The following is a 21733-nucleotide window of genomic DNA, read 5'->3' on the forward strand; positions in this document are numbered from 1 at the left end:
GAGAGAAGGAGAAAAAGTAAGTGAGAAGTAGTGTTAGTGGATCAGTATATGGTTATTATTTATTGAAAACTTTCGATAAATGAATGAGCTCTATTTTTTGTGGACGGCAAAAAATGGTAAATGTGCCAAATTTTTGTTGGACGGAGGGAGTAGAAAAAATCAAATGGTACTTTTTGCAAGTACTATCAATAATTGAAAGGTTGAAAATCAAAGCTATACATTCAATTGTAAGAAAGGTTGAAATCAAAGTTATAAATTATTAATTTTAATTAAAATAATTTATTAATATTTTAAATTTAATTTTATAAAATTAAATATGATATTTAAAAATGAAACAAAATGAAGGATGAAAAAATGGGAAGAAGAAGATAATTTTAAAATAATATCCTATTTATAACATCATTGAAATAATATTATATTAAAAAAGTTAATAAATGTAAAAAAACAAAATTGTCCAGCAGCCCAAATGAGCATGTTCGGATAGAAAATAGTCAAAAGAACCAATTTTAAAATAAACTCTTAATCTAGGGATGTCTAACAATATTTTTAAAGTTCAGGGATCATGAACGAGATAAATCCATAATTCAAGGACCTTTTATGTAGTTCACTCAATTTTATAAAGTTGTCGTGGGTTCAGTTTGAAAGTAAAATATACTTGGGGGCCTTAGTTGCAATTTATCATTTTATTAGGGTTTGGGGATTTCCAACGCCACGCACTTTATATCTCCACTGGTCAGCTTCTTCCCACACTCTCTTTGCAGCCTCAGCGCCTCCGTTTTCAAGTGAGCTTTCTAAATCATTACTTTTCTTCATTGAATTAACAAGAAATTAATATGTGTGTTCTGATTTATGCTTCGATTTTATCGGCTATGGCTTAATTTGAATTGAGCAAACGGATTATTGCTTAAAGTTTATTAGATCAGATATATTAATTTGATCCAGTTCTTTTCTGATTTAAAAAAAAAATCTTATATTTTTTCTGAATCTGGTCGTCAGTATATTTTAGATATCTACTGATTTGTGTGGATCGAGAATTTTTTCAATTGTGCATCTAGCTTTCTCTTGTAAACGGAGTATATCTGTTTTGCTCAAATAAACACACTGATTCTTTTGTGCTCTGCAGCTATATTGTATCTTGTTCAAATCGTTTATAAATTATTTTTTTTCAGGATATGTATGACTAAAAAATTTATTATGTTTTTCATTTTTATGTTTTGAATGTATAGTGTTTCATATATATGAGAATTCTTCTGTGATTTGTGATAGTTTTGGCATTACTAGCAGGAGCTCATAGTCACATGCTTTTAGATTCTCATTTATTTTTATGTTGCTGCTTGCAGGTAATTATTCATATTTGCGAAGACAACCAGAATCAGTCAAAATGGTACTTGGAAGGAATTACTTATGGTTGAAACCTATTTATCAAATTATGTGATATGATCTAACGCTGAGTACACAATTCAATTTTGCAGGTGAAGTTCACAGCAGATGAGCTTCGTGCCATTATGGACCTCAAGCATAACATCCGTAATATGTCTGTTATTGCCCATGTTGATCATGGTAAGCTGGCTGCATTATTCATATATTTTTTTTTTACAATCAACTCCATTATGAATGAATTGCCTGGTGTGATTTTCTACAATGAAAGTTGAAGTAACATTTACTTGTACTGTTGTTGCAGGAAAGTCCACCCTAACAGATTCTCTTGTTGCTGCTGCTGGTATTATTGCCCAAGAGGTTGCTGGGGATGTTAGAATGACAGACACTAGAGCTGATGAAGCTGAACGCGGCATCACAATCAAGTCGACTGGTATCTCATTGTACTATCAAATGAGTGATGAGTCCTTGAAGAGCTATAAGGGGGAACGCCACAAGAACGATTACCTCATCAATCTTATTGATTCGCCTGGGCACGTTGATTTCTCTTCAGAAGTGACTGCTGCACTCCGTATCACTGATGGTGCTCTTGTTGTGGTGGACTGTGTTGAAGGTGTGTGCGTCCAGACTGAGACTGTCCTTCGCCAGGCACTTGGTGAGAGAATTAGGCCCGTCTTGACTGTTAACAAGATGGACAGGTGCTTCCTTGAACTGCAAGTGGACGGAGAGGAAGCATATCAGACATTCCAGAGGGTTATTGAAAATGCCAATGTCATCATGGCCACATATGAGGATCCGTTGCTTGGTGATGTTCAGGTCTACCCAGAGAAGGGGACTGTTGCCTTTTCTGCTGGTCTGCACGGTTGGGCTTTTACTTTGACAAACTTTGCTAAGATGTACGCAGCCAAGTTTGGTGTTGATGAGTCCAAGATGATGGAAAGGCTTTGGGGAGAGAATTTCTTTGACCCAGCCACGAAGAAGTGGACCACCAAGCCTACTGGATCTGCCACCTGCAAACGTGGTTTTGTTCAGTTCTGCTACGAACCTATAAAGATGATCATCAACACCTGCATGAATGACCAGAAAGACAAGCTGTGGCCTATGTTGCAGAAGCTTGGCATAACGATGAAGTCTGACGAGAAGGATTTGATGGGGAAAGCTTTGATGAAGCGTGTTATGCAAACGTGGCTTCCTGCCAGCTCTGCTCTATTGGAGATGATGATATTCCATCTTCCCTCACCCGCCACAGCTCAAAAGTACCGTGTTGAGAACCTGTACGAGGGACCTCTTGATGATCAGTATGCAACTGCCATCAGGAACTGTGATCCTGATGGTCCTCTCATGCTATACGTATCTAAGATGATTCCAGCCTCTGACAAAGGCAGGTTCTTTGCTTTTGGCCGTGTGTTTGCTGGGAAAGTCTCAACTGGTTTGAAGGTCAGAATCATGGGCCCGAACTATGTTCCTGGTGAGAAAAAGGACTTGTACACCAAGAGTGTTCAGAGAACTGTTATCTGGATGGGTAAGAAGCAGGAAACAGTGGAAGATGTGCCTTGTGGTAACACAGTGGCTTTGGTTGGTCTTGATCAGTTTATTACCAAGAATGCTACCCTGACAAATGAGAAAGAAGTAGATGCTCATCCAATCAAAGCCATGAAGTTCTCTGTGTCACCTGTGGTTCGTGTTGCTGTGCAGTGCAAGGTTGCATCTGACCTACCAAAGCTTGTTGAAGGTCTGAAGCGTTTGGCCAAATCTGACCCCATGGTTGTCTGTACCATGGAGGAATCCGGTGAGCATATTGTTGCTGGGGCTGGAGAGTTGCATCTTGAGATCTGTTTGAAGGACTTGCAGGATGATTTCATGGGCGGTGCTGAGATTATAAAATCTGATCCCGTTGTTTCCTTCCGTGAGACGGTCCTGGAGAGGTCGTGCCGTACAGTTATGAGCAAATCACCTAACAAGCACAACAGGCTCTACATGGAGGCAAGGCCAATGGAAGAGGGATTAGCTGAGGCCATCGATGATGGGCGCATTGGTCCAAGGGATGATCCCAAGATTCGGTCAAAGATCTTGGCAGAGGAATTTGGGTGGGACAAGGAGCTTGCTAAGAAAATTTGGTGCTTCGGTCCTGAAACGACTGGTCCCAACATGGTCGTGGATATGTGTAAGGGAGTGCAGTACCTGAATGAAATCAAGGACTCTGTTGTCGCTGGTTTCCAATGGGCGTCTAAGGAAGGTGCACTGGCTGAAGAAAACATGCGTGGCATTTGCTACGAGGTTTGTGATGTTGTTCTTCACGCTGATGCTATTCACAGAGGTGGTGGGCAGGTTATTCCCACTGCGAGGAGGGTCATCTATGCCTCCCAGCTTACAGCAAAGCCTCGGCTTTTGGAACCTGTGTACCTCGTCGAGATCCAGGCACCAGAGCAAGCCCTTGGTGGAATTTATAGTGTGCTGAATCAGAAGCGTGGTCATGTGTTCGAGGAAATGCAGAGGCCAGGCACTCCTCTCTACAACATCAAGGCATACCTTCCAGTTATCGAATCCTTTGGTTTCTCAAGTACCCTGAGAGCTGCAACCTCTGGGCAGGCGTTCCCGCAATGTGTGTTTGATCACTGGGAGATGATGGCTTCGGATCCTCTTGAACCAGGTACCCAGGCTTCAACCCTCGTCACTGATATTCGCAAGAGGAAGGGTTTGAAGGAGAATATGACTCCTCTTTCCGAGTTCGAGGACAGGCTGTGAGCAGCTAATGTTATCAAGTTTGTATTGTTTTTATTAGACATCTCTGGTTCTCGAGTATTTTTATTGCTCGTCGGTTTTGTTTTTAGTTTTTCTATTTATTCCGTGACATTTTGGAATCATCTACTAAGGTTAAAACGTTGGGGTATGCTGATTCTTAGTGACTGTTTTATTTCCAATATGCTTATTATCATTACCGACTTAACAATACTTCTATTACTAGTAATTGTGGTGTTTGGTCATTTTTGGATTAGTAATTCTTGTGTTTGCTCGGTTTTTTTTTTGACTAAAATTGATGGTTTCATGCTTATTATCATTAACGTATTTTTTTGATTCTATAATAAGCTTGTGCAAAGTTTGTTAACTGACTGGCTAGGGCCTAGGGGGATGAGAGTTGCTATGTGGTGAGTTAATCCATGTCAAATGTCATCGTTTCACAACAAAAAAGATTAGGATTTCGGACGGTATTTTCTTAGTATGGGTAAAACATTAGGATAAAACATATATTGCTTTAGGTAGCGTTCGGTTGCCATGGCTAATAATCATGAGACTATCCATTTAGGATTAAATTGTGGGATTATTTTAGTTGGAGGGGAGAGGCTATGACTAATTATCATGAGACTATCCATCTAGGATTATGTTATAAGATTCAATCTTATGAATCAAACATGATACATATTTAATTATGAGATTTAATCTTGGCAACCGAACACCCCCTATATTATTGATTCTAGAATTTGTAGTATGGAATCATCAATTTTGGTCAAAAGTTGAGTTTGCTTGCAAAGTAAGACTGTGGAATCTAAAAACATGAACTTTATCCTTTAGGTTACGTGAATTTTTCACGGTACAAGTCTTACCAGCTATGGTTGAAGTTGAGGTGACACATTGACGCCTATTTGACATTAGGGGCATAACATGGACTCAAAGATGGCATATGAATCAATTTCTCAAGTTTCCTCCTAATGAAGGAGTGGCTGTAAAATTTCTACTTTCATAAATCACTCTTTCTAAGTTTTTTCTTCACATTTAGACATATAAGTACTTGAAAGAATGAGGGGTTGGATGTGTGTCATGTGCACGTGTTCCTTTCTTGAACAATATTTATATGTTCTCATTTTTATAAAAAATATGGTACGTTAGGTATTGAACCCACGAGGAACGGTAGTATCCATTATATTATATCACTACACTTAGACTAATAATACGTGAGTTAAGTGAGTTAGTGAAATATATGACCTATTTATCATTTATAGTAAAAATAATGAGATTCGTTGATACACTATTTATTAGCACTAAAAATACTTGCAAGTTTACATGGTAGCACTAAAAATTGTAACAAGAAATAAAGAGTTTGACAATAATACAAATCAAATCAACCAAAGCTTATTAGTGCACTTTCATTACTAGCAAGTTGATCACCTTGAAATACATGCATCACGAGTGCTTATACGTGTGTTTATCACTCACTCTCAAAGTGTACTTTGGAAAAAGTGTATGCTCTCAGATCATGCAACATACAAAGTTCACCATAGGCTTGCTCGAAGTCTAATCTCTCCTCTACTTTATGTGAATAAAATAAAAAATCTGAAAGGTCTTTATTTTATGTTATAATGTAGGCTCTTTGGGAAGGTGAGGAAATATGGCTAAAAAGTGACTAAAACCCAAACATAGCAAAAGTGATCAATTTCTACTACATCAAACTTAGCATCCCACCAACAATTCGAATCTCAGTAAATTCTAGACTTTGTCTAAATTTCTTCTCACTTCCCAAATTCCTTTGATTTTTTCTTTATCGTTTCATTTTTTTTTCTTTTGTACATCCCTTTTTTTTTTCACAACCAAATATCTCATTCAAACCACTGATGTCTATGCACTTTTCACAAGTAAGCACACTACTTTTCTTTCTACCTTACCTCTCAAACTCTTTTCACAAAATATCAACTAAAATTCACCAAGAGTGTATAGATATTCTCCTTTATTTAGCTTCCAAAGAAAAGGCTTTAAAGGCTCAAAGTGACTAGCTAGGGAAAAATATTTTGAATAAGGTCATAAATTTGGATATATAAAGTAGCTAAGAAGGATGACCTAACGTCCTTTTTTTATCATTTAACATTATGTAGACTTAGACAGATTAGGAGCAAGTTCTAGAAACAACTACATGAATGCTGATAAATTACATAAGAAAGAAATTTATGGCTCAAATCTCACAGGATATAAGCACGATTCAAAGCAAACAAGCAATTCATTAATTATGCACATTTTCACAAAACTTTCAAACCAATGTATCAAGTCAACTCTACCAAACGAACTTTTTATCATAGGCAACTCAGTCTGATGTCCCTAAACATGGGTATTTCTAAGTTTTCTATGTTATGCTCATGACAAGATTCACCTCAGATTTATTAAAAAAAAAAAACTAACAAAAACAACTAAACTCACGGTCCACCACTTCATCCCCCAAACTTATTCAAAACTACGTCAAGAATAAGTTTGAAAAGTCGGTAGGGACGTGAGTAAACAAAGAAAACAAATTAAACTAAAACAAAATTAAATATGCAAAAAAAAATGATACCAATGTTGGGTTGCCTCCCAACAAGCGCTTGGTTAACGTCTTTAGCTTGACGTTCTTTGAAGCTCAAGTTATCGCCCATTCTCGAGACTTCCTTTGGGATGCCTTTTGTACCTACAATTTCGCAATGTGAGCATATAATGAAAAAAATTGTAGTAGAGTACAATGCATAATATGTGACAATCTCCCAAACTCTAATCATATCAAGGCATAAAATATGCAAATCAAATTATCTATCTTTAACATGATCAATTTTCCATACCCCATTGTCTTCTCTATCCCCCAATTAATTGCAAGAATTTTCAACAGTAGACCAAGATCAAGCAAAACAATTAAGCTCTAAATATACACAATTTAAATCCTATGAACATGAACTATGTGTATCAATAATCAAATCAAAATGATATTCCATTTTCACCCACAGAGGTCAAATATACTTAATCACACCCAACAATAATTAATTCCAAAAATCCAAAACATAGCGAAAGAATTCAAGTTCAAAGCTCATAAATTAGAAGAAAAACATACCTTGTGTTGGTTGACAGTTAAGCACAACATTAATTAGTAGAATTCAAAGAATTTGATTAAGTAATGTGAATTTGAAGTGTGAGTGTTGAATTATGTGGAAAATAACAAAATAAAAAGAGAGGGGAGAAGGTTCAAGTTTTTTTTTTAATGAAAATTAAAAAAAGTTTCAAAAATACTTTTTTTTAAGAATAAAAAAAAACAAAAATCAGAAGAAAAAAAGAAAAATAAAGGAAAGAGTTTAAACGAAAAAAAAAAAATTAAAAGAATTTTTTTTAAACTTCAACTCTACGGAGGAGAAAACTAAAGATGAAAATTAATAACAACAAGAGAGCAATCAAATGTTTACATCTCACCCGCGCTCTACGGAGCATATCAAGTGTTGTAGTAGTAATCCATTGTTGTGCTTCGTGCTCCTTGCGAAACGGATAAAAAAATAAATAAAATAGAACTATATAAACATTACACTACAAGTTAGTATTATCATCCGTTCTACAATATCAATTTAAAGTAATAATATTCCCCGGAAACGACACTAAAAACTTGATGCACTATTATTAGCACTAAAAATACCTGCAATTTTACAGGGTAGATCTAGTATAACTAAAGGTCAGTTCCGGGATATCGAACACAAGGAATAAGATTGCTACTGACAATCATATACTAAGCGTCATATACTATCTAGAGGACGGAGTATTTTTGGTTTTGGTTTTATAAACTAGACATAAATATAAACAAATAAAAGAAAGTATAAAAACCAATAAATACAAGGCAGGCGGCGAATAAATGTAGAATTTTAGGATCCAACTACTATAGCCTAGAGATGAGTAATCTCACAGAACCTATGTGTTGTACTCGTTTCTTTTACCACATAAAACTAGCTATCTCTCAATTAATCTAGTTAAACAGACATAGTTCTAAACAAAAGAACAATAAAAGCGCAAGAACAAGCAAAACAATCACAAGAGTTAGGAAAAAGTTCAATTCAATATATCCTAACATGTTCATAATTGTCTTCACCAAAAAATCTACAAAGTATGTTTGACTATTCATAGACAAGTACTAAAAACAATAATAAAAGCACGAGACATGAAAGAAATTGATAAAACCCAAGGTTGGATCTTCAATCTTCAGTCGTCTCTTGCCTGGATCTGCAGAGCTCCGCTCCACTGGAAGATGGATGAATTATGTGAATTATGGAATGGAAGAAGGGAATGATTGGAGGCTCTGAGATCGAGAAAGATGAATTAGGTTAAGAGATATTTATAGGTGGGAAAAAAGTTTATTTTTTATAATTTTCATGCTCTAAAATAAATTGGAGAGATTTGGGCAACAATTTATTTTCTTCCTTGAATTTCCTCCTAAATTTTCGTTAGCTTTGACTGCACTGCGCAATGTTCGTAGAATGGTCATCACTTTTTCTACAGAACTCCGATTGAGATGTTCAACGTATACACGTGAAACTCTTTCAAAGACGAAGAGAATGGTATGTAGTAAGCACTGATTGGACTTCAAACTTGCTGACAGAATGAGCTCGAACAGAGGTTGTTGCACCTTGGCCTTTTTGCACCTTTTTTCTATCTTTTATCAACAAATATATCAAAAATACCAAATGTATAACATATGCAATTTAAGAACATAATTTGCATGAATGACATTTAAAATGAGTCAAATCTAGCCCTTAAAAATATGCAAAATCCGTGTTTGTCACTTGTAATGTGAGATGGATTGAAATGACAAAATATGATTCTTATAATGGACAGAGGTAGTATGAGTTTGAGTATAATATAATGGTTGGAGATGTTCTAAAGTTACTATTTGATGTCAGTGGCAGCTCCAAAATTTCCGATCTAGAGTGCTATAAATAGTTTTAACTATCTAGAGCAACTGAACCAATAATTTGCATAAACACAAATTAGTAATTCACTAATACAATGTACTTCTTCGTTAAAAAAAATAGTCATAATTTGCTATTTTGGGGTGTTCTCATTTTTTTAAAAATAGAAAACTTATATCTCTTACCTTACCTACTTTTATCATCTCTCCCATGCTCTTTCATCTTACTTTAAGTATTTTTTTTTTCTCCTTTTCTACTTTACTAATTTTCTCATTAAAACTCGTACCGTTTACAAATAAAACCATTTTTTATGAACAAAGTAAGTAATATATATGTATATAAAAGAAAACAAGAAATTATTGGTTCACTTGCTCTAGATAGTTATAACTATTTATCGCAAGATCGGAAATTTTGGAGCTGCCACTGACATCAAACAGTAACTTTAGAACATCTCCAACCATTATACTATACTCAAACTCATACTACCTCTGTTCCACAATAAGAATCATATTTTGCCATTTCAATCTATCCCACAATAAGAGTCTGACAAGGAAGAGGTTTTTATGGGGCGACGACTCTGTGTGTGCGTGTCAACTGGCCAGGAGGGTACCTAGACCTAGCTGTGTCGTTGGGTCTGTGCCTAAAACCTCTTGTCAACAAAAATACCTCAACCCACTTCTACTGGCTAGTATAGTGGAGTAAGGGTCGATCCCACAGAGATGGATGTAGGCAAAGTGCAATTGCAAAGACATTTTGGAAGGGTTGGTTTGCTACCACGCTTTATGGGGTTGGGATTAAAACTAGGTGTGAAATGAAATGAAACCTCTATCTAAAGTTGGAAACTTGAACTTGCAAATGAAAACAGAACTCATGCCTAAACTGACCAGTAGGTGAAAATGAGACCTATACCCCTCCTAACCAGTAGGTCAGGGTGGGCTCTAAATGTAACATCCCGAATTTCCGAACCCTAATTTTAGAGCCCTTTTAAATTATTAGTGATGACGTGGAGTCGTGAATGCATTTATTGCATGTGATGCTATGGCCGAGTTGAGTCTAGGGTTTGCGTTGAAAGTTTGAAAAGTCAAACTTATTGATTTTATGATGTGGCATGTGATTTATTAAATTATGAGATTTATGTGATTAATTAATTTATAAGGTGAATTATTTGTTTAAGGGTGAGTGAGAATATTAGAGGAAATTCCGATAAATACTTGTCACCTAAATTTTTGGTTTTTGTAATTTTCGAACCCTAGCCTTTTGGAGGAGGAATTCTATTTTTCCGGATTTAATTTAATTTTTGGGATTTTTATCCAAATTAAATCCAAAACTAAATTATTCCTTATTCATTTTGGGAGAAAAATCGAGCCCTTTGTTTTTCTAGTGATTTTCGAAAATCACTTGTTATAGGAAGGAAAGAATTATTTTATTTTTAGTTAATCCCTTGTTTGATTTCTTTCCATACCTAGAATTTAAATATTCTACCAAATCTTTCCATACTTCAAGAGATCCTTGCCATACCTTATTTTAGTCAACATTCAAAAAATCCATGCCTTATTTAGGCACCAAATCACACGCCTATTTCTAGGCCAATGGGGGAGAATTTTTATTTCATTTTTTGCTCTGTGATATTTTATTCTACTCCGTAAAATATACCAAAACGAAACCATGGCTAATTAGAAGGCCTAATTTTCGAAAATTCCATGTTTATGCCTTAGAACTTATTTTTGGTATTTCTTCTTCCCTACTTCACAATATTATTTTATTCATTGTGTAGAATAAAATCTTACCAAATATTCTATTCTTTTTACCTAAAGATCTTATTGAGCACTATAAATAAGAGGACTCCTAAACCCTAGCCCCCATATTTTCGTCCCCTCTCCCTCTCAACTCTCTCCTTCAATTTTCTTCTACTTTACTCCATTAATCCTTCATCCTTTGAGAAGAAATTGAAGTTTGATCCAAGAATTTTCGAAGAACCAAGTCCTTACTTACTTTCTACCGATCGTTTTTCTCAAAAAGGTATTCTTATATTAATCTTCTTCCTTCTACTTGATTCCTCTTCTTTCTAACCGATTACTCGGTCTTCTTGAACCCTCATGCATCTTGGTTGAGTGAAAGTGGGATAAAAGGGATATGAGAATAATATTACAAGTGTGTGGCGTGTGTATGTGTGGCGTGCGCGTGTGTGTGCGTGTTGTGTGTGTGTTGTGTTGGTGTAGTGTGTGTTTGATGGCTAAATATCCTTGTGTGACATATGTTGATCTAGAGTTGAGATGCGAATGGAACCTGTTTGATAAACATGATCTTGATTGATTAGTGATGTTAAGATAAATCGATGGGAAAAGGGAAAGGTATTGAGACATGCATGAGTAAGAGTTGTGTTGGACCTAATTTGTGATATGTGCCTATGTGATTAAAAAGGTGAAACCTCGGTTGCGAAACCGGATAACGGAAAGGCGAAACTACTTGAAATCTAAGCAGTCGAGGTGGGCTTTATTCTTAAACTCTTTTACTTCTTGCAAAAATATTTATTGGTGTTATAAGGGTGGTTTAACTGTTATGCCATGCCTATGTTTGTTTTGTCGTGATATTGTGCGCCTGATGCCTAGTTCGTGAGTTCGCTCCATTGGGCTAGGGCTGTGGATATGCTATACGAATTCGGGTCTGAGTACGGGCCGCAAACCCTACCAGGCTGTGTACACGAGGGGATCGGGAGCCGTCCTTGCTAGTCGGCCGGTCTCGTGGTTGAAAAGTGTGGCCACACTTTCGTCGCACTATGGAAAGATTGTGATTTATGAATTGATGAGGAAATGGGGAGTTGTTTGATTGGCCAATCTATCTTAAATATTTTTGTGATACTCGTGAAATTCTCTTTAAACTGCTTAAAACTCGAGTTCACTTGGTAAGGGTGGCATAACTTATAAAATGTTTTGGCAACTAGCTCACTGAGTATTTCAAAATACTCAGCCCTGCATGTGTTTTCCTTATGTGCAGGTTGAATGGCGACGAGCGGTGGCGGGTGTTGACCTCATTAATTAATTAAGACGGTTGTTCTGAACACTGAGTGTAGTCGTGTCTCCATACATGGCTCCACTACTCTTGGTCTTTTCCACTGAATTCTTGACACACTCTAGTACTCTTTGATTACTTTGAGTTTGCCCCTTTTGAGTTAGAAGTTTGAGATTTGTTGTGGTTCTGTTGACTCATGTTGAACTCCTTCTGATTTCGATCACGTTTTATGATATTTATCCTTCGTTTATTCCTCTTGACTAAATCGTTGACTTAGGGCTTGTTAGTTCGTTTAATGCCTTAGTCGAACCTCTTTTATTGAAACCCTAGGCTTTATTCTCAGTGCTTTGGAGTCCGTTTTGGTAGCAGCCCCCGTATTTATTGTACCCTAGAATTCTGGGCTGTTACACTAAAAGCTGCATGCTAAAAGAAATTAAAATGCGTGCGTAAACTAGGGTGCGAGTGTGCATGTTAGAAGCTACTAGATGAAACTTACTAAAAATGGCTAGACAAAAGGTAAAGGGAATCAAAGGACATGCTGGCTGACTGGCTACTGGGTTTGCAGAAAAGCTGTAAAAGTGCAAATACAAAAGCAAAAAGCAACAAAAGCAACACAAGTGGTCCCATTCTTTGATTGTGACATTTTCTTCTTCACCAATCTAAACTAACAAGATTCAACAAACTCCATTGATGAATGCTCAAGCTCAAAAATTCGTAAATGCAATATTTAACTTGAAATCGAGAATGAAAGCAAGAAAAGCTGAGATTTACGCATACTGGTCAACAGGACATGGTGACAGAAACAAGCAGAAACGAATTCCATGCATTTTTTAGAAACTTAACCATATTAAAACTTGTAAAAACTTAAGAAAATACAAGATCTAACAAAGCTAGACAAATTCAAGCACTTAAATAACATAAATCAACATAAAACTATCAGATCTATCTAACTAGAGAGATTTAAAGCAATAACAAAGCTGAAACTCAAATAAAACCATAAAAACTTAACTTCATTCAAACATTCAAACCAAAAGATGCTTCAAACAGATTAACTACTGAAATCCGAGACAAATGCAAGTAAAACAAATTCTTAAACTAAGAAAGCATTAAAAGAAAGCATGTAAATGGCTGATGGCTTCTTCTGAAACTAGAACTGGACTATGGCGGCTGGAACGAATCAGGCATGATGACTCCCCGCCGGCTGGTGGCCGGAATCTTTATGGCAGGCTGCTGGATTTAGAGTGTGGAACTTAGTGCTAATGGAACTATTCTCCCCAAAAAAATATGAGTTGTAAGTGATGTAAAAAATATGATAAGTCCCTTTATGTTCAGCTCCTATTTATAGGGTGGCTTGCCCTAATTTCTAGGGCTGCATCTTCATGCGAAATGACAATTTTTCCCCTATTTAGTAGTTGATTGTTCCAAGCCAGTCCTTCCTTCCCGTGTCCAGTTCTGTAGCATCCATCCTGGCCAGTTTGCACCTTTTCTGCCCATAATTGCCAGTTTGCACTTTTTCTGCTCATACTGGCCAGTTGCTCACTTTTTGTTGCTTTTTCACGCCAATTCTTTCTGATCCTTTCCTCCTGATTTAGTACCTCAACCTGCACAGTTTAGCAACTATTTGCAGATTTTATCCAATAAAGCACGTTATACTGACCAATAACCAAGACTTAGAACGAGACTCATCAGAGTCCTATTATTTTTACTATAAATGATAAATAAGTCACACATTTCACTAACTCACTTAACTCACATGTTATTATAAAATCAATATAAAAAAAAAGTGGACATCAAATTCCACTAATTTTTTCAATCCATTATTCTTTACATTTTTAAAAACATGTGTCTACACTGAATACTCCTATTGTTGGATAAACATAATAATAAATAATCTCTTTGTCCACTCTAAGTGAAATATTTTTCTTTTTAGGATGTCTCACCCTAGATGACACATTTCTACACATACAAACATCACTCCCTCTACTTTTTCACTCTCTCTTACTCTATTTTTATCTACTTCACTCACAAAACAACACTATATAAAATTTCGTACCAAAGTATAAATGCTCCACTCATAGTGGGACAGAGGGAGTAGTGATATAAAATTCAGTAAGAAAAATATAAAATTGAACAAATAAATGAAAAAGATCGAACCTTGCTGTTAGATCAAATCAATAAGAATTACTAGAAGATACTACCAAATAAAAGTATATTAGATTAATTATTAATAAGATCTGAAAATATAAAATGATACTAAAACATACGATGGAGTTACTTATAATAGAAATAATTTTTTTACCTTATATCTAAATATATTTTTTTTATAAGTTCAACTCATTTGTTATAAAGTGTTCCACTTTAGCAACTATTCAGCTGTGGTAAGTGCATTTTTCTCTTGTTTTTGACAGAATGTTGATTATGTAGTAATTAACTAGTTAATACAAAATTCAAAATTTTAATAATTTTCAGAAATTATTATTGTTCAAAGGGATATTGGCATCTAATATCATGAAACTTTCAAAAAGTTGGGTTTTTCCCATGAACTTTAAAATTGACAAATAATATCACGAACTTTACCCCGAGTTTTTTTTTCCACGAATAAAAAAATTCATGTTATTTTAACAGATTGAAAAACAATTTTGGAGGATGTGCTTCAAGAAAACTTATCTTCAAAGATTGAAAATCTTGAAGCTCTCAAAATTTTCGTCGGAAATTACGAAAACAAATCCGTATCATAATATTATTTGTGCGAATTTTTTCATTCGTGGGAAAAAACAAATCGGAGTAAAGTTCGTGATATTATTTGTCAATTTTAAAGTTCGTGGGAAAAACTCAACTTTTTAAAAATTTCGTAATATTAGATGCCAATATCCCTCGTTCAAAAGACCGTAGTAATTGGATTCACCACCATTTGTTAACGGGCCGGGCCTCGCCTCCAACCAGCAGATCCTGGGCTTCTAAAAGCCCACAGTCTCATAAATTTAAATTATCTTATTCAAATTTCTTAAACCCTACAATCTCTCTCTCCTCTCTCTCTCTGAAGAAAATAGCAATGGCGGATTTTGAAGAAGAAAACAACAGAAATGACGGCAGTGACGCCGCGGAGAAGCCGCGGACAAGGCATAAGGGGAAGCACGACAAGGATAAGCCCTGGGATGACCCCAGCATCGATCACTGGAAAATCGATAAATTTGATCCATCGTGGAACGAGGGCGGCATGTTAGAAGTTAGCTCATTTTCTACTCTCTTTCCTCAATACAGAGGTAGCAAATTATTCCGTCTGCTACTTCATATTTTAATTTTTGCTGTATTGTCGACTGCTTCTCAAGCTACACATGATTTCGAATTCTAAATTTCTGCTTGCTGTTGTGTATGCTAGCTTATTGTGGTGTGTTTTAGGGTAATTATCTGTAAAATTCCGTAGCTTATGAGAATTTTACATTAGAGGGAAGCGACGGCGTATGCATATCGCGGAATTGGTTCCTAGGGTTTTAAAATTGTAAAGCTAAGCTTGTGAATTGGTACCTGTGGTTGTATTGATATCGTTTCTCTCCGTGTATGCTCTTATAGAAAAATATTTGCAAGAGTGCTGGCCGATAGTGAAAGGTGCATTGAAAGAGCATGGTGTTGCTTGTGAACTAAATTTGGTAGGTTACTTGTTTCTTCTTTTCTTTTACCCCTCTTTCAATTGTTCTGGCTTCGTGATCATAATCGCTTCCAAAAGGCTGGTGCTGTTGCTCACATTAAAAAGTGAGTGCAATGGGCCAGTATGGAAGCAGATTGATGATTCACATTTGTTCATTTATTCAACTTTTTGGACGGCATATATTGTCAGGTTGAGGGCTGCATGACAGTTTCAACAACCAGGAAGACGAGGGACCCGTATATAATAATTAAGGCTCGAGATCTCATTAAGCTTTTATCACGAAGTGTTCCTGCTCCTCAGGTCAGGCTTATTCTTATTCTGATATGTACACATTAATTTGAAACACTCTCATAAGAGTTTTGCCTTGAAAATACAGGTTAATCTGTGTAGTTGCAAGATTATTCTCACCGATAAAGTATATATAACTAAAATTTTAGTAATGTTGCAATTCACCATTCTATATCTTTGGATTGTGCATAGTTTTGTCTGTTGATTTAATAGGAATACTACTCTATTCATTCTTTATGGATAAAATGGTTAATGGTTATGTTCCTATTATTTGCACATAGCATGATTAAAGATAAGTAGTATTCGCCAATTTTCATTATTTACTCAGCCTACTATGCTGTTTTTAGGGTGAAAAAAACTCAAGTTCACAGCTCAGAGGTGAAGAACAAACTAACCTTATAGTTTATGAATAATATTGAGGGGAGTACTTAACTATAATTTGTCCTAACGCGAATATAATCTTATATGCAATTAAAAAATATGAATGCATTGGAAATTGTTAAAAGATCTAAAGCTAGATAAGATTTTATTGGGCTGTGGCACCTTTACAAACTCAGTGGAAGTTGGGCTTGCTGCTAAATAAAGGAGGAGAATTGAACCATGTCTTTGAAATTTAGATGGTAAAAGCTTTGATTTGCCGTAGTCATTTGAATTCCTGAAATTTAAGTGTGCATGCTTGTTATCTTACAGGCAGTAAAGATTCTTAATGATGAGATGCAGTGCGACATAATCAAGATTGGGAACTTGGTCCGCAAAAAGGTTTGTTTTTAAGTCTAAGCTCAAATACTACTTATCAGTTCAGCTATCTCCCATGAGTATGAACACATACTCATATAATATTGCCCCACCTTCCTTACTTTTGGGACTTGTGGGATTAATAAAAATAAATTTACCCTGAAAAAGATGCAATGGCTATTGAACACTCAGCAGTGAACGACTAAAATTTGTGAAAGACATATTTTGAGTATCTTCAGTTCAGTCTTGTCACAGTCCAAATTGACCCATTGCTCATGTGCAGGAACAATTTGTTAAAAGAAGGCAACACTTATTGGGACCCAATTCTTCTACCCTAAAGGTATCTCATTTTGATATTTGTTTTTCTTGGTCTACACGAAATAAATTATGATTGACTAAATAAGTGAACGCAATGTTGTTATAATAAATTGGGTCAAAGACTACCATTGTCTTTGTAGCTTATTTAACCTACTACCTACCTCTCATTTTGATGCTTGCATTATGGGTACTTGCTTGTTTTTGTTTCATGTACTATACCATTACTGATATCTGAGTGTGGTTGATGAAATGCAGGCACTTGAAATTTTAACTGGGTGCTATATTCTAGTTCAGGTCACCATTTACGATCTCTTCATATTATATTGCTATTTTAATTAACCAAACTATCAACTGAGCTAGTCAATACCATTCTCCATTGAATGAGCAGGGGTCCACAGTTGCAGCAATGGGTTCATATAAAGGTCTAAAACAAGTTAGGAAGGTTGTTGAAGAATGTATTCTGAATAAAATGCATCCAGTATACAACATCAAGGTAAATGGCCAAATATACTGGTGAATTCAATATAATCAGTTACATTTCACTTGATGAGGAGGATCTGATGATCATTTATTGTATTTGTACCTCTTGTTTTGTGACTGAAGATCCTAATGATGAGGAGAGAGCTTGCTAAAGATCCTGCTCTTGCAAATGAGAATTGGGACAGATTTCTTCCGAAGTTTAAGAAGTATGCATCTGTCCATCTTTGCCTAATAGTTGTATGTATGATATGGCTTGAACCTTTTACTTCAGTACAGGACTCAACCAATTCCTTTTGTTTCATCTCTCCTAGGAAAAATGTCAAACAGAAGAAAGTTAAGGCCAAAGATAAGAAACCTTACACACCTTTCCCTCCACCACAGCAACCTAGTAAGGTGAGTTGATGTGTCAATTACTATTGCTCTACTGTACTTATTATCGTTAATTTTCTCTCAGAACTCCTATTGCATTAGCAATTTAGCATAGGGTAAAGTGTGCTATCATTTGTGATTAACTACAGTGATCTGTCCATTGTTTATTTAAACATAATGACACCTTACTGCTGTTGTCAGCCTGATATCTTTAGTGTGACACTGTGACCTGCGCTTTACTAACATGGCCGTTGAATAACTTTTAGGGCTAGAAAAGCAACTATGTTTTTTCAAATTATCGTTGTGTTGTTGCTTGATCTTGCAGGTCTTCTTGTGTATGTACATATGTGCAGTCCTTTTTTTGTTGCACGTGGTGGGTTTTCAAGATTTATTTCATTGATTAATTTTGCCATATGAGTTATGTCAGGTTGATTTGCTACTGGAAAGTGGAGAGTATTTCTTGAGTGATCAGAAGAAGCAAGCTAAGAAGTGGCAGGAGAAGCAAGAGAAACAAGAAGCTAAAGTGGCTGAAACCAAAAGGAAAAGAGAAGAGGCATTTGTTCCTCCTGAGGTTTGTATAGGAACACCCTTTTGTGTGCATCTCTGTTATGATGTATTTTTGTGTTTAATACCTGATTCTTTGTACAGGAACCTAGCAAAGAAGTTCCAAAGAATACCGATGACAGTAATGATGTTGCTGCTCTTGCATCCGCTTTGAAGGTACATGAGCTCTATTGTCCTCTTCCATTTGATTGGTATTGCGAGTTTAAGTTGAGATGACATCATAATTTATGCCTCTATTTATTGACTCACCTCTGTTCTTCTGGAAACCTAGTGGGCCTTTCAAACAAGAATTCAGATTACATTTCATATGATATTTCGAACTTGCAATTAGTTAACTAATGCGCTCCTCCTTATTTATTAATAAAAAGTTGTGAACCTATATACAAAATGATACATTTACACACCCCAACCCCCAAAGGAAATAAAAGAAGATGCCAGATCTTTTGGTCTTCATATGAGGCTGTCAAGACTATGGTGTTGATTTCGAACTCGGTCAGTCAGTTTGCATTGAAGGATGGTAATGAACTTGTTTCCTTTTTGTTTTGCAGAAAAAAGCAAAGGATTTTAGCAAACAAAAATCGGCTGAGAAGATTGATGCAGTGTCATATATTGCAGCTCCTAGTGGCACATCTACTAAAAAGAAATCGAAGCGTTCCTGAAGATCTAGGATTTGCTTCTAAGTTATGTCTGTTGTAGCTGAGCTAATACTTATTTTGCGAATGCCTGTGTCCGTCCAGTGTAATTGTAGTGCTCAATATCGCAATGTTTTGGACCATGGCAGATTTTGAATGTATACTGACATCATACTTTCATATTGGAGCCTATTTCGACTCTTAAAATGCACTCTCTGCCCGTGAAAATCTTACACATTTGTCATTTTGGGACGCTACTTTTTCTGTTTTTAATAAGTGGGCCTTTACACTCCACTATATTCACATTGTTGATTTGTTGTTAGTTGCATCTAGTGTTCCTAGCTTGTTTGTAGTTTCTTTAGGCTTTATCACTCTTCATTCCAAGCTTCGATTTAGTTGAAAGAAAATACTCTCTTCGTCCCACTTTAGTAGTGTTGGACTACTACCTTTGAATGTCCCACTTTAGGAGTCCCGGTTAGAATATTTCATAGTTGGTAATAGGCCCCACATTCCACTCACCTTTTTCCTCTCACATTGTATTATAAAACTAATATATAAAAGTAGGATCCAAATTCCACTATCATTTTTCACCAATTTTTCTACATATTTCTTAAAACTCTGCCGAACTCAACCGAGACTCCTAAAGTGGGACGGAGGGAGTATTGTTCTTAGCTTGTTTGTAGTTTCTTTAAGCTTTATCACGTTGTTCTTTCATCATGTTTAAGTGTTCGTAAGCCTGATTTATCTTCTTGATGAACTAATTAGTTTCAGCCTTTACTTTGGAGTTTTCGTTGCATGTTTAGAATTGGTGTTTCTCTTGTATTGTTACTTGTGTTGCAACCATTTAGTCTTTTCTCTCCATAATTTTTGTGGTCCATCACTTATGTTTGTGAGTGTGTATTAGGAGATGGATCGGAATTTACCGTAGGTGATCCTCTCCGCCATCCCACGCCATTTTCAAGTCACATTAGCCTCCATTTCAAATTTAGCTAAGTAAATCGGGCTTTTAGACCACCTTTCTGAATGTCACTTTTCAAGTTACTAGATTGCTTTAGGAGCAACACTTAATTTATTTTGGGTAGCTTTTTAACATAATTCCGTTTTGCATAATTTAGGTGAGAATATTCGTGCATAGTATGCACTCTCCTCTTACTCTTTCTATTTCTAAAATATTCTTATTTTCATTAAGCGTAAAAAATTCTTGTCACTATGTGTGAGTTGCTCGGTATGTCAATTTATCCAGTCGGTGTTCCAATTTAAGTGCTTCCCTTTAATTTCACTTTATTTGCACTTTTAGTTCTTATATTAGTTCACAGTGATACAGTTCTTATATTAGTTAACAGTGATATTTATATTTCGTATTTCAATTCCAATCCTCCAACTCCTAATTTAGAGTGTGGCGGCAGTGTAGTGATATAATATAATGGATACTACCGTTCCTCATGGGTTCGACATCCTATCATACCATATACTCCCTTCGTCCCAACTAAGTTGAGTCGTATTATTATTTGGAATGTCCCAACTAAGTTGGATCATTTCTTTTTTTACAAAAAATAAAACATCCAATTACTCTTACTTTATTCCACAATCTACTTTACTCTCTTTATTCCACTATCTACTTTACTCTCTTTATTTTTCCCACGGTATTCTCCTCTCTTACTTTTTAATACAATTTCTTAATCTCTGGCCCAAAAGTTATGTCTCAACTTATTTAATACTCCCTCCGTCCACAAACAATAGATCTATTGTTGTTCGGCACGGGTTTTAATGTAGAATTGGTAAAGTAAGAGAGATGAGGAGAAAAAGTAGGTAAAGTAAGAGAGATAGGGAGAAAAAGTGAGTAAAATATGAGAGAGAAGAAAAAGTGGGAAAAGTATGAGAGATAAACTTTCCATTTTCAGAAAGTGATTTATTTTTTATAGACGTCCCAAAATGGCAAAAGTGATCTATTATTTGTGGACGGAGGAAGTAGTAGTTTTTTTGAAAAGTGAGAACTTATAAATATTGTTCAAGAAAGGGATACATGCACACGACACACACGTGCAAAACCTCATTCTTTCAATTCAAGTACTTGTGTCTAAAGTGAAGAAAAAACTTATAAGTAGAAATTTTACAGCCACTCGTGCATCAGTAGGAAACTTGAGACAGTGATTTATATGCCATCTTTGAGTCCATGTTATGCCATTAATGTCACACAGGCTTCAATGTGTCATCTCAACTTCAACCATAGCAGGTAAGACTTCTGCTGTGAAAAATTTACATAATCTAAAGTTCATGAAGTTTAAATACCACAGTTATACATTGCACGCAAAATCAAATTTTGGCTATATACCACAGTTATACTTTGCAGGCAAAATCAAATTTTGGCCAAAATTGATGGTTTCATACTACAAATTCTATGCTACTCGAATCAATATAAAGGAATACTATATGTTACATTGCCCTAATATTTCACTCACTACATACGCAATTGAAACTCTCATTCCCCCTGCCTGTCAATTTTACTAAATTTATATAAGCTTTTTAAACAATCAAAAATTAGGTTATTGTGTCAAAGTAAATATAAACCAAAAAAGTAACAGAATAAACACCAGAATTACAAATCCAAAAATGACCAAACACACACAGTTACTAGTCAT

General features: G+C 35.7%; 2 protein-coding genes across 2 annotated transcripts; both read left to right on the forward strand.

The window, feature by feature from the left end:
• Positions 1–760: 760 nt before the first annotated feature.
• LOC125218888 (elongation factor 2-like) lies at positions 761–4267 on the forward strand. The gene is made up of 4 exons (XM_048120680.2): positions 761–782; positions 1341–1384; positions 1473–1560; positions 1682–4267. Exons 2-4 carry the CDS (start codon positions 1382–1384, stop codon positions 4120–4122), a joined length of 2532 nt encoding a protein of 843 aa, XP_047976637.1. The 5' UTR covers positions 761–782; positions 1341–1381; the 3' UTR covers positions 4123–4267.
• Positions 4268–15066: 10799 nt separating this feature from the next.
• Positions 15067–19301, forward strand: LOC125217596 (RNA-binding KH domain-containing protein). The gene is made up of 12 exons (XM_048119116.2): positions 15067–15325; positions 15633–15709; positions 15898–16008; positions 16687–16755; positions 17015–17071; positions 17305–17343; positions 17438–17542; positions 17653–17735; positions 17841–17922; positions 18326–18469; positions 18547–18618; positions 19011–19301. The coding sequence occupies exons 1-12, from the start codon at positions 15115–15117 to the stop codon at positions 19119–19121; spliced, it is 1161 nt and encodes a 386-aa protein (XP_047975073.2). The 5' UTR covers positions 15067–15114; the 3' UTR covers positions 19122–19301.
• The last annotated feature ends 2432 nt before the right edge of the window (positions 19302–21733 follow it).

Source organism: Salvia hispanica, chromosome 1 (genome assembly GCF_029641045.1).
Source record: "Salvia hispanica isolate PSC_SH4W2 chromosome 1, Shi_PSC_v1, whole genome shotgun sequence".
NCBI classification, from domain to species: Eukaryota; Viridiplantae; Streptophyta; class Magnoliopsida; order Lamiales; family Lamiaceae; genus Salvia; species Salvia hispanica.

Coding starts and splice junctions, on each gene's coding strand:
- LOC125218888 (XM_048120680.2), top strand. Junction 1,561..1,681: donor TATTGCCCATGTTGATCATG/GTAAGCTGGCTG, acceptor CTGTTGTTGCAG/GAAAGTCCACCCTAACAGAT.
- LOC125217596 (XM_048119116.2), top strand. CDS start 15,115: ATGGCGGATTTTGAAGAAGAAAACAACAGAAATGACGGCAGTGACGCC. Junction 15,710..15,897: donor TTGCTTGTGAACTAAATTTG/GTAGGTTACTTG, acceptor ATATATTGTCAG/GTTGAGGGCTGCATGACAGT. Junction 18,470..18,546: donor AGGCATTTGTTCCTCCTGAG/GTTTGTATAGGA, acceptor TTCTTTGTACAG/GAACCTAGCAAAGAAGTTCC.